At 45.0% G+C, this 12208-nt stretch overlaps 1 protein-coding gene across 1 annotated transcript in view; it reads left to right on the top strand.

Moving 5' to 3' along the window:
* ACE2 (angiotensin converting enzyme 2) overlaps positions 1–12208 on the top strand; it is a 51387-nt gene that overhangs the window by 28079 nt on the left and 11100 nt on the right. The window contains 6 exon segments of the mRNA NM_001123070.1: positions 184–281; positions 3097–3266; positions 6447–6673; positions 8776–8920; positions 11143–11241; positions 11925–12047. Coding sequence (NP_001116542.1) covers positions 184–281; positions 3097–3266; positions 6447–6673; positions 8776–8920; positions 11143–11241; positions 11925–12047 — 862 coding nt within the window.

The following is a 12208-nucleotide window of genomic DNA, read 5'->3' as shown; positions in this document are numbered from 1 at the left end:
GTGTTGAAAATTTAAAATAAGGGAAGGGAAAAAGAGGTAGTGAAAAGGAAGCCCGGAAACTTGAGATTAACTCTGGAATACTCTGTGACCTGTTTACCGGTCCCACCTCATGCACTATGTAAAATCAAGTCTATACTTCTGCTGTCTTTATCCTGGATTAACGAAATCTTTTTTTAAAAACAGGCGATATGTGGGGTAGATTTTGGACAAATCTGTACCCTTTGACAGTCCCCTTCGGAGAGAAACCAAGCATAGATGTTACTGAAGCAATGGTGAACCAGGTAGGAAGAAGAGGCCTTAAAAACCCAATCTGTGCATTCTTTTTCTCATTCTGTCTTTATCAACTATAATTTTTAAGAAAACCAATCTAAATCCTCACCTTAATTTCTTTTTTACGCCATCCTTCTCTTTTGCATGTGAAACCAGGAAAATAAGAAAAAAATCTCAAATTAAATGTAAACTTAAATAATTTAAATGTATTTCTTATGTAGCTATGTTTTCATGGAAACATAGTTTATGATGTCAGTGACATCAGGTACCTTGAATAAGAATGGTATTGATCTTGCTGAGAGATATTAAAAGTGGAGATGACCTGAGTTTTCCCCTCAACAATAACATGTGCTATTATCAACTGGTTGGCGTAACTCTTTCAGAAGTTAGTCATTGCTGAATTCATAAAGTCATAATCTTTATGAGTAGTAATAAAAAGGATATCATTAGAACATTTTTGCATATTAAAGTCATTACTGTGAAAAGTGTTGCAACGGTCTGAAATTGTTCTTAAATAACCTTCCTGTTACCATCTTGGTATAATTGTTTAAATTCTCTGTGTTCCCTTCCATTGGTGAAATCATATCAATGATTTCTTTTTTTGGCTAAGAGTACATTTCTGGGTAGAATCCATAACTATACCTCCATCTATTAGCAGGTTAAAACCTCTTTAGATAGTTGCGCCATGATTTATTGGACTCTGCACTGCTGGACTTGTGCTTGTTAACAGTTTTCAATCTGTAAGCAGCAGTGCAACCAACATCTTTATCTACATAACAGACTCCTGGGAAAAGTCCACAGTGAAATAAAAGTGTGAAGCCGCAAAAGGGCCCCCAAACTCCTGCAGCTGTTCTAGCCCCACTCTGTAGTGTTGAGAGCAGCAAAGGCCTATCTTTATGTGGCTCCAGAGCCCGTCTACAGTGCTTTTCCACCCACCCTCTCTCCTAATGTTATGTTTACAACAAACCTATGGGTTGGTCAGGACAGGTACTGTGATAGTTCCATGTGGTCGGTGAGGAAGCTGAGGCTCCAGTAAATGACTGGCCCAAAGTCGCAAAGACAGTCGGTGGCAACGCAAGTTGGAACTCAGACCTCTTAATATTTCTAGGCTGGTTTTCTAGCCATTCAGTCTTCGTTCAGCAGATGTTAACTTGCTTACCAGTCTACACAGTATTGGTATACATTCATTCTCCTTCAGAGTTCCGTATTCCTCCACATCAGTATTGCCTGGCATTTAAGCCTTTAAAGGTAAAAAACAAATCCATAGTGTCCCTTATATCCAGTTTCTTATCCCCGAGGCTGATAGAGGAGAAAAACCCATCTTGACTGGTCTTCAAGATCAGAAGAGTTTTTTGTGTCACTAAAAAGTGATTCATTAGGTGTTCCCGTCATGGCTCAGTGGTTAACGAATCCGACTAGGAACCATGAGGTTGCGGGTTTGATCCCTGACCTTGCTCAGTGGGTTAAGGATCCCACGTTGCTGTGAGCTGTGGTGTAGGTTGCAGATGCAGCTTGGATCCAGCATTGCTGTGGCTCTGGTATAGGCTGGCGGCTACAGCTCCAATGAGACCCCTAGCCTGGGAACCTCCATATGCCACGGCTGCGGCCCTAGAAAAGACAAAAAGACAGGAAAAAAAAAAAGTCGTTCATTAAATATCTGCCAATATCTGAATGATAGGGACTGATCTCCAAATAAAACTTTTTCAGCTCCAGAGATAGTGCTTCCCAGAAGAGTTTGCTAGCTGGCAGACACCTACTGCTGCCTCTCTCCAGTTCCAGAACATTCTGAAAGTTTAGATTTTTATGTAGACTATGAAGCCAGGCCCAGCTGCTCATTGGCTGCTGGGTCATATGTGGGCCGTTTTGGTTCTAAAAGCATGCAACTTCATGTCCACTTTATTGTTTGTGTCTTCCCCTGAGCCTAATGCTGGGGCCTTGCCCCTTGAAAGAGCTCAACTGAGGATCGTTGCCTTGAGCTGAATAATTATCAGCAGAGAGAAGATCATATCATTTATGTCTATACTTGGAACATAAAGATTAAAAATGAAAAACATCACATATACTCTCACCTAGTCTGTTAACGTTTTAATGTATTTCCTCATTAAGATTATACTATATAAGCAGTTTATATCTTTTACTTTTTCACTTACTATTAAATCATTTAAAAAATCAAAAAAATTCCTATAAATCTAATTTACTTGGAATCTCTCCTCCACAAAGTCATCATTATTTATTTAACCATTCTGCTGGTTGTTTCCACTTTTTGACCCTATTAGAAATCATTTTTAGGGAGTTCCCATTGTGGTTCAGCAGGTTAAGAATCTGACATAGTATCCATGAGGATGCAGGCTTGATCCCTGGCCTCACTCATTGGGTTAAGGATCAGGCATTGCCACAAACTGTGGTGTAGGTTGCAGATGTGGCTCGGATCTGGCGTTGCTGTGGCTGTGGCGTAGTTCTGCAGCCACAGCTCCAATTCGATCCCTAGCCCACGAACTTCCATATGACACAGGTTACAGCCATAAAAAGGAAAAAAAATCATTTTATGTGTTGTCTGCCTTAAAAGTATACAATATACCAAATATATTTCAACTGAAAAATAATAATCATTTTAAAAATAATTCTTTGGCCTAATTTTTGAGAATTTCCTACATTAGTTCCCTAGAGATAGGATTACTGAAGCAGAGACTATAAATGCTGTGGAAGCTGTCCATACATGTTGCCAGAATGCCTTCCAGAAAGATTATCCCTTTGTACACATTCAGCAGAAAGAATGCTGTGATTTTAATGCTAGAATTAAAGGCTATTCTTTTTTTTTTTTTCCAGTCCTGGGATGCAGTAAGGATATTCGAGGAGGCTGAGAAGTTCTTTGTGTCTATTGGTCTCCCTAATATGACTCAAGGATTCTGGAATAACTCCATGCTAACGGAGCCAGGCGATGGTCGAAAAGTGGTCTGCCACCCCACCGCCTGGGACCTGGGGAAGGGTGACTTCAGGTAGTGAGGCTGATGTTTACACAGCTGGTACTAAAATGGGAAATAATGGATGGATGAGGATGGATTCAGTTCCCTTCTCTGCCTCTCTGAGCACAGAAGAGAGGAAGGAATTCTTGAACGAAGGCTGGGCAGCCGTGAGAGCACACCTGGGCTTTCCAAGGCCAAGGGGCTTGTCAGCAGGCCCTAACTTGAACCTTGAGACAGTTTGCCTCATCTGAGATAATATGCGCCCTCTAGAGTTGTGTAGCCATGGGTGTGGTGGTGCCCCCATTAGGGAGGGTTTGGTGCAGAGTTTGTGAGAGATGGGATGTGTGAATCGGGCATCGATCCTCCCCGTCCTGTTTCCCTCTCCCGCGTGAGCTCGGACAGGTGCCAACAGAGCACGTGGTGTGTGTCATAAAAGAAACACAGAGAACACTCCATGGAGAACTGGAAGATAAGTGACACCTTAGACTCAGGCAGGGCTTTTTAAGGGGCATTTTTTTTTTTTTTTTTTTTTTTTTTTTGCTTTTTAGGGCTGCACCTGTGGCATATGGAGGTTCACAGCTAGGGGTCTAATCAGAGCTACAGCTGCCGGCCTACACCACAGCCACAGCCATGCCAGATCCGAGCCGCGTCTGCGACCTACACCACAGCTCACGGCAACGCCGGATCCTTAACCCACTGTGCCAGGCCAGGGATCGAACCTGTAACCTCATGGTTCCTAGTCGGATTCGTTTCCGCTGTGCTACAACAAGAACTCCTCAGGAGGCATTTAGATTGGGCTTGAAAGAGGGGGTTGGACAGACCGAGCTGGGAGGGAGCAGGATCGCATGCGGAGAAGCGGGACCCAGCGTTGTGTACTGGAGTCGGCAGCTAGGCTCGAAGAAAGGGCATGTGGAGAAGGGTCTGTGGCTGCGGCGGAATGAGCAGGGCTTTCCAAGCCCAGGGCTGTCACTTGATGACTAGGCAAACCGGGCAAGGTGTTGAACCGTGGGTTTCAGCTGCCTTATCCACGAAGTGGTAATTCCCAGTGTGCGGATTTGTGAGGGTCTTAGGTTAGGTTCCCTAGCTTGAGGTGGAGATTCTTTTTTTTTTTTTTTTTGGCCATGCCCTTGATATGCAGAAGTTCTGGGGCCAGGGATCAAACCCAAGCCACAGCAGTGACAACACCGGATCCTTAACCTACTGAGCCGCCAGGGGACTCTGAGATGGATATTCTTGTATGGGTGTTTCACTGAGAGAGAGCGCTCAGGCCAAGGGGCGAGAGGGAAGCAGGTTGGAGCAGGGGAAGAGCTAAGTGAGGTCGTGGTCTCTGCTGAAGACTTAGCCTCAGTCTGATGCCACGGGGCTTTCTGGAGCACAGAGATGGCCACACCTTGAGACAAGAGGACCAGGCTCTCGTACCCCCATGTTAGTCAGTCGTTGGCTGTGGACTGCCCCAGAGAATGGCGGGGCCGGGGGACATATCCTCGTGGTTGAGGTCAAAAACAATGAAGAAGGAAGTAGCTGTTGGCCTTTAACAGCCATGACCCAGGCAACTGGGTGATGGGTGGATCTTTCTGGTTAAGCAGATCTAGGCAGGGCCCCAGCAGCCTCCCTTAGAATAGGGTTGCCAGTCCTTTGCTATAAAGACTCAGAGAGTCCATAGTTTGTCTGGGCTTCACAGGTCTCTGTTGCAACTGCTCATCTCTGCCCTTGGGGCACAAAGGCAGCCACAGACAATGCATGAACCAATGGTGGTGGCTGTGTCCCAGGAAAGCCTCATTTATCACAGCAGGTGGCCAGCTGCAGGCCCCAGCTTGCTGACTCAGTACCAGAGTGAGGTCTAAAAATGAGTAAGTACATGGAAGCTTCCCAGCACAGGCTCTTACACAGAGTAGATATTAAATAAATAGTAGCTATTCTTGTAATTGCTTCCAAAAAGAGTAGAGGGAGTTCCTTTTGTGGCTAAGTGGGTTAAGAACCCAACTAGTATCCATGAGGATACAGGTTCTATCCCTGGCCTCGCTCCGTGGGTTAAGAACCTGGTGTTGCTGCAAGTTGCCGAATGGGCCCCAGAGGCAGCTCCAATCCAGTGTTGCTGTGGTTGTGGTGAAGGCTGGCAGCTGTAGCTCCGATTCGACCCCTAGCCTGGGAACCTCCACATGCTGCAGGCGTGGCCCTTAGAAAAGAGAGAGAGAGAACAGAGAAAAAGCAAGTTACAAAAGGAGGGAATACAGGGGTGTATGGAGGAGGTTGAATTCATTTCTGAGCAGCGGGAGTCCCTAAAGGGTATTTATCGGGGGGGATGATGTGGTAGAGTGGTGGGAAAATTACTGAACGCGCTGAAATGTGACTCCTACACTCAGCTGCTTGAAAGTGGTCTTTCCCAGATGGAAAGGACCCCCATCTGCTTGCCAGATGCCGCCCTTATTTCACTGGGTCGCACAGCATGAGACAGTGTTTGCGAGCTGTCTTTGAAGTGCTGTTTTCAGTGGCGTCTGCATTGTAAACCCCTTCTGAATCTCTTTGACGTCTCTCTCTGTCTCCTTGTCCTCGCTCTGCTCTGTGCAACCAGGGACCCCCTGGGGCTTTGTCCTTGGCCCTCTTTTTCTTGCCATTCTCCACCTGCTTCATGGGCCATTACATCCACTGACTTAGGTGCTAATGATTCCCAAATAGCAACTTCTAGCCGCTTCTCCTCCTACCTCTCTGTCCTGGTTGTACCAGGCTACAGGCTCTGTCCTGAATGCCACATCCTTTCCTCAAGGCATCCTCACTGAGCACTTCTGGGGAATGTCATCTCATGTCCCTCCCTGCCATCTGCCTGGCAACCCCCTGCATGTTAATCAAGGTCCAGATTTCCCATTGCATACTGAGTTGTGCCCTTCCAGGTGCTTCTAGACGTCTGTGCCTGCATTTGCTCATCGTGACGTCCAAGGCCCGTGTACTGATCATGTGCGGCGCACTTGCCTTAGAGTTTTTGTAGTATCAGACTCTGTTTCTCTCTTTCTCTCTTTAGTCTGTGAGCTGGAGAGCAGGATTCGGCCCTGCCCATGACTTTGTATTGAGCACCTAGTACAGTTTCCAGAATATATAAGGTGGTTCCTCAAGAGTCATTGGTGACTAAATCTTGCTGTCAACGCCCCACATAACTCTATTGTGATGATTAAATAAAATTCACGGAGATTCATTGTGATCTGGCCCGTTTTTGTTCAGGATCAAGATGTGCACCAAAGTGACGATGGATGACTTCCTGACAGCGCATCACGAGATGGGACACATCCAGTATGACATGGCTTATGCCATACAGCCCTACCTGCTCAGAAATGGAGCTAATGAAGGTTTCCATGAGGCAGTTGGGGAAATCATGTCACTTTCTGCAGCTACTCCTCACTATTTGAAAGCCCTTGGTCTTCTGCCTCCTGATTTTTATGAAGACAGTGGTACGGATATGTTTTCATGGCTTATTTGGAGGATTCTTTAGTCTGATGTGGGCAAAGGTATTTATTGTCATGCATAGGATGTATTTCATCTTTGCCATATAAAGTATAAGGTATTTATGGGTAACTGGAAATTGCCACAGATAAAAACATTTAAATTTATATCACAACAGGCCAACTTCTGATTTTGTATCTTTGAAATGGGCATGAGCAGTAACTCAGCGAATGGTCTTGGGATGATCTAACTGAAGATTTTTGAATAGATGCTAAAATAAGCCCACAGAACTAAAATGGCTTATCTGAGGTCACCCGGTTAATTAGTGTCACAGTTCTGACTTTATCCCCCTGGTTCTAGGTAAAAACCAAAACGGTGGAGCTGGGACAGATTCTAAAAACCATTTTGATGAGAGGGAAACTAGCCCAAGGTCAGAAAGTCATGTGGCGAACCAGAACCGGAACCCGAACCAGAACGCGAATCCGCAACTTTCCCCATAATATCATGCAAAGCAAAGCATTAACTTGACATTTGGGAGTTCTTAAGGAACAGGTGGTGGAATATCAGGCTTGGAAGAGACTGAAATGTTTAGTTCATGTAGCTGAAGCATGAGCTTGCCCTTGGGACAAGCCCTCAGACCCAGGCTACCCTTTAGCGTCTTTGCCTCGGGCAGCCTGTTTCTCTTTGGATGGCAGGGACTTGATGGGACACAGCAAGTATTCACGATATCCAGATTTTCCGTGTAAAAGGAGAACATGTAGAGCCACATATGTTCTTCTTTTCCATGTATTTCTCTCCCGTCCTTTGAGCGATTTGGGACATAAGCATCAGCTCATGGGTCGAGGAGGTCGAGGTCATGCGTCCCTCCTTGTGTGGGCAACTCCCTTTGCCTTGATTTCTGCCTCCAGACCTTGATGATCTCACAAGGACCTGGGAGTCGGTCAGTGTAAAGCCATCACCATGTCTGAAAAAGTTACTGCAAAGCACAGACCCAGTGGGTGATAGACGAGCAGCGGCCTCGTCCCACGATGGGAGCACGGGAGGAAAGGGGGTTCCCGGCAACCACACCTGTTTCCTAACTTTAAAGTAGCATTCTCAAGTCAATTAACGATTATTTCTTTTCACCATTTTTTAGTATTCTTTGACAACAGGTAAAGATGGTTGAATTGCTAAGACAGGACTAAGCATGGTTAAGCCACCGGTTTGAAAAACTTCCGCTCCTTTCCTTGGCTCTGTCCTTGATGCGTAAATGATGTTAAGCAAGAAAAGGTCCTTCGTTCCTTCTCCCCCTCTCTCCTGCTCCCTCTCTTCCTGCCTTCTTCTAGAAATACTTACTGAACATTTACTATGCGTAAAGCATTTTTTTTTTGGACGCTAGAGATCCAGTGATCTGCCCGGTAGAAAATTGTCCCCCACTTACATTCCAGTGAGCTTCTCTGAGACACTGGATATGAGCTCTGCCATCTTGTTACATCGCCAATAAAGGGGAAATGAAATAACATAATTTGTTAAAGCGTGTTCAACTCGAGTAAGGAAGATGTCAATACATTTAAACTCTATTGTACTTCTGATTATCCAGTGAATGGTTTCCTCCAGGGAGGGTCTTTTTCTATTTGGTTTTCCCTCCCTGGTTTACTGGCTTTGGGCCACATCTGTTTAATGTTTGTTTATTTAGCAAAGGCTCCCAGAGAGCATCACGGAGCAGAGAGCAGGCCAGGTGCACCGTCTTGAATGCGACAGGAACAGTCGCTGCCTTCACGGAACTTACGGGAACCAACAGTCTGACTAGGAAAGTGGATAAAGAGCCCTCATCAGCTCTGATAAGAGGCGCTTAAGGAAGGCAACTGAAACGAATAGAAACAAGAGGATTAGGGGTTACTTGTGGATTTATTTAACCTGTTTTATCCAAGGCTTCACCCTACTCCACATCCCTCAGCTGAGAAAATGAATATAGACATATACCTCTGTCCACTGCCAGGACTTCTCACGTGATTGTCCTCATATGAAGTGTATCTGAAGGAAGACTACCTTGAGATTAGGACATTATCAAACATGAACGGTCCGCTGTCATCCTCGTCTTAATATTTATCTTTTCCTATTTTACTTTCAGAAACGGAAATAAACTTCCTCCTCAAACAAGCGCTTACAATTGTTGGGACGCTACCGTTTACTTACATGTTAGAAAAGTGGCGGTGGATGGTCTTTAAGGGCGAAATTCCCAAAGAGCAGTGGATGCAAAAGTGGTGGGAGATGAAGTAAGTCAATGAATATGCAATCGGTTAAGTGTTTTCTCATGAGTTTGCCGTCTATTTAAAAGCATTTCGTTGGTGTGTACACACACACACATTAACTGCCTCCTTTTTATTTTTTTACGTCTCTATTTGGGTGCCTTTCCCTCTGACAACATTAGCTTGGCTCCGCCACTTCCACCCCCACCCTCTGCCGCCCGACAAGCAGGGTCAGGTGACATAATTTCTCATGCTCTATCTTCTTCAGTGTTGAGTCACCCATTACGCCGTGACATTATTTAGGAAGTGTTCGATTTAGTCATTTTTAATTTTTTCCTTTCGTCCATTCTTTGACACAAAGCTGTTGACCCCACATCTTAGGTAAAGCACCAGGGATCCGATGCCCGTCGTTTTCTGATGTTCTCCTCGACTTCAGCTAACTTGCCAGCCATGGAGGGAGGCAGAAAATGAAACCACCGCAGCATGCTGGGTTGTGGTGGGAGGCTGTGGGGACCCATGAGCATTCAAGGGGAGAGCCAGAGCCCTGTCTGGAGCGGCAGACGAGGAGTGGCATCCAAGTTGAGCTTTGAGAGAGACGCCAGAGCCGACCAGATGTGTGCAGAGGAGAGAGAGGGTTCCAGGCTAGTGAGAGAGAGCCTGCTGCACAGACGGTGAGCCTGTCCAGTAGTTCAGTGCCTCACGATTCATCACTGTGTCCCAAGTGCTGGCCCAGTGCCTGGCCCATGCAGCTGTGAAGTGAACGACAAAAGTGTTTCGATAGAAGATGGCAGGTGGAGGGGAGGGAGGAAGTGTTTGGGGCCACGCCGAGCACTTTATTCAAGGACGGAAAGGAGAAATCGCTGCACACCTATTAGTCAGACTCCTGTCAATTATTCTTCTTGCTTTTTCCTTTTTGTAGTGAAGATTTGCCATTGTCACATGCAGCCCCATATCTGTAAGTTTAAGTCTTACGGATATGCCACTCTTCTGCCAAGATTCTCTCTGTTGACACAAATCCTCCTTGGCAGAAAGGAGGCAGCATCTCTAATAGCTGTTTCTAACGGTTGAGTATTACCGAAATTATGTCTGTCATGAGCCCCAAACTAGACATGTATTCAGTTTAAACAATGCCAAATACATAGTTTCCGTATTTTTCCCTCTTTCTTTCTTTTTCTTTCTCTTTCTCTCTTTCTCTTTCTTTCTTTCTCTTTCTTTCTCTCTTTCTTTCTTTCTTTTTTTCTTTCTTTTTTTCTTTCTTTTCCTTTCTTTCTTTCTCTTTCTTTCTTTCTTTCTCTTTCTTTCTTTCTTTCTTTCTTTCTTTCTTTCTTTCTTTCTTTCCTTCGTCTTTTTAGGGCTATAGCCGCGGCATCTGGAGGTTCCCAGGCTAGGGGTCTAATCAGAGCTGCAGCTCCCCGCCTACACCACAGCTCACGGCAACACTGGATCCTTAACCCCCTGAGCGAGGCCAGGGATCAAACCTGCGTCCTCAGGGATACTGGTCATGTTCGTGAACCACTGAGCCACACAGCAGGAACTCCCATACTTTTTTTCTAACTGAATTAATTTTTGATCCCTTTTAGTTTATTTCCAAAGGTGCATGGAATCAGACCGTTAAAATGATTCATTAGTGCATTAATTACTCCATTCGCTGTACAAATACACACGAAGCCTTTTCTTCGCAATGACCATCATGTCTGGCACTGGAACTCCAGAGGTGACCAAGACAAGGCCGCTCCCTCTAGGAGCATAAGTCTCCAGGGCAAGAAGGAGCTGGACGTGAATAATTACAGAATGGAGAGAGAGATGACAAAGGGGGCACAGCTAGAGAAGGCCAAGGTTGCTGGCGGGGTCACTATGCTGGTGGGTGGCTGTGATCGGGGCAGGCCTCACACAAAAGGGGGCACTTGCACTAGCCTTCAGGAATAAGTGAGATTCTCCTTTTAGAAAATTCTCTCCACCAGGAGCTGGTGCTAGAGAGGAATTATTAGGACTTTCGGTGTTTTGGGCCACGCCAAGCACTTTATTCAATGAATGTTCTGGAGGTACAGCTATTTTCCAGTGGTTTAGACTGGCTGAGTTAACAAACAGAGATGACAACACGCTGGGCTTTATTCTGTAATCCTTTACACTGGTCTCAGTTTCAATGCCGTAGAAACGCCACTGGCTGATGAAACTGCGCTAACGGCACCCATCGACACTTTCTCATGATGAGAGACCCACTGCTAATGGATCCTCTTTTTTCCTCCAAGGCGAGAGATAGTTGGGGTAGTGGAACCTCTGCCCCATGATGAAACGTACTGTGACCCCGCATGTCTGTTCCATGTTGCTGAAGACTACTCGTTCATCCGGTAAGTGACAGTTTTCTTCTCACTGTGAAACTTCTAGGATTTGTGGACAGGGTGACAACTAATTTCTCTTCCTCTCTCCATCCCTCTTCCCCTTACAACCTCAAAACAGATGATCAGTTTCAATTCGACTCAACATGATGTGTTGGATGTGTTGAGTTAAATAAAACCTGTATGAGATCTTTTCTTTAGGATCAAGGAACTTATAGTATCTTTGGGAGACATACAGATATTTTTTGTTTGTCTTCTTGTTACTGTAGAGTTCAGAGTGATTTGTAATGGAGTATTTTTAACTTGAAGTCTAAAAACCTACGTTTTTCACCCATTAGCCCCCAATCTTGAATTAGCTGTGGCTTTCTTTACTTGTGAAGTGAAAATCATATTATTGACCTGCCATCAGGATCCATTGGCGTCACTTATATTAAAGGCATATAAGTCGGTAAAACACAATACAAAAGTGAGCCAACAGTTCACAAAACAATATTGCCTTGTTATCAACGGATACTTCAAGGCATGTGTGATGAGTCTGTTGGGTTTGTGATGGGGTCTTTCTGGAGGGAAAAGAGGTTTAAGTAGTACTTCCTAGGTTACTAGGGCCTCAAAATTTAAATATATGCCCCAATCTCTGACTCTACCACCAAAACTTAACACAGGACAACTTTTGTGTTTCATTGTCTGTTTCACAGATATTACACAAGGACCATTTATCAGTTCCAGTTTCATGAAGCTCTTTGTCGAACAGCTAAACATGAAGGTCCCCTGTACAAATGTGATATCTCAAATTCCACTGAAGCTGGGCAGAAGCTGCTGTAAGAGATACCTCAAAACACTGAACATCTCCTACTCTTTAATAATACTCTTTCTGGGTCTGGGTTTGAATTTGATTTCTTTGCTCAAAAAAGAAAATGTGGGGCGTCCAAATGTCATCATCCACAAATTAAATGTTGGTTTTGTGATCACACAGGAACCT

The sequence above is a fragment of the Sus scrofa genome, chromosome X (assembly GCF_054392235.1).
Source record: "Sus scrofa isolate SSC_HxYL_T2T_F1_AM1 chromosome X, Sscrofa_HxYL_maternal_Yorkshire_Landrace_v2.0, whole genome shotgun sequence".
Classification (NCBI taxonomy): Eukaryota; Metazoa; Chordata; class Mammalia; order Artiodactyla; family Suidae; genus Sus; species Sus scrofa.
Note: the sequence above shows the minus strand (reverse complement) of the source record. Positions and strands in the feature narration are given on the sequence as shown.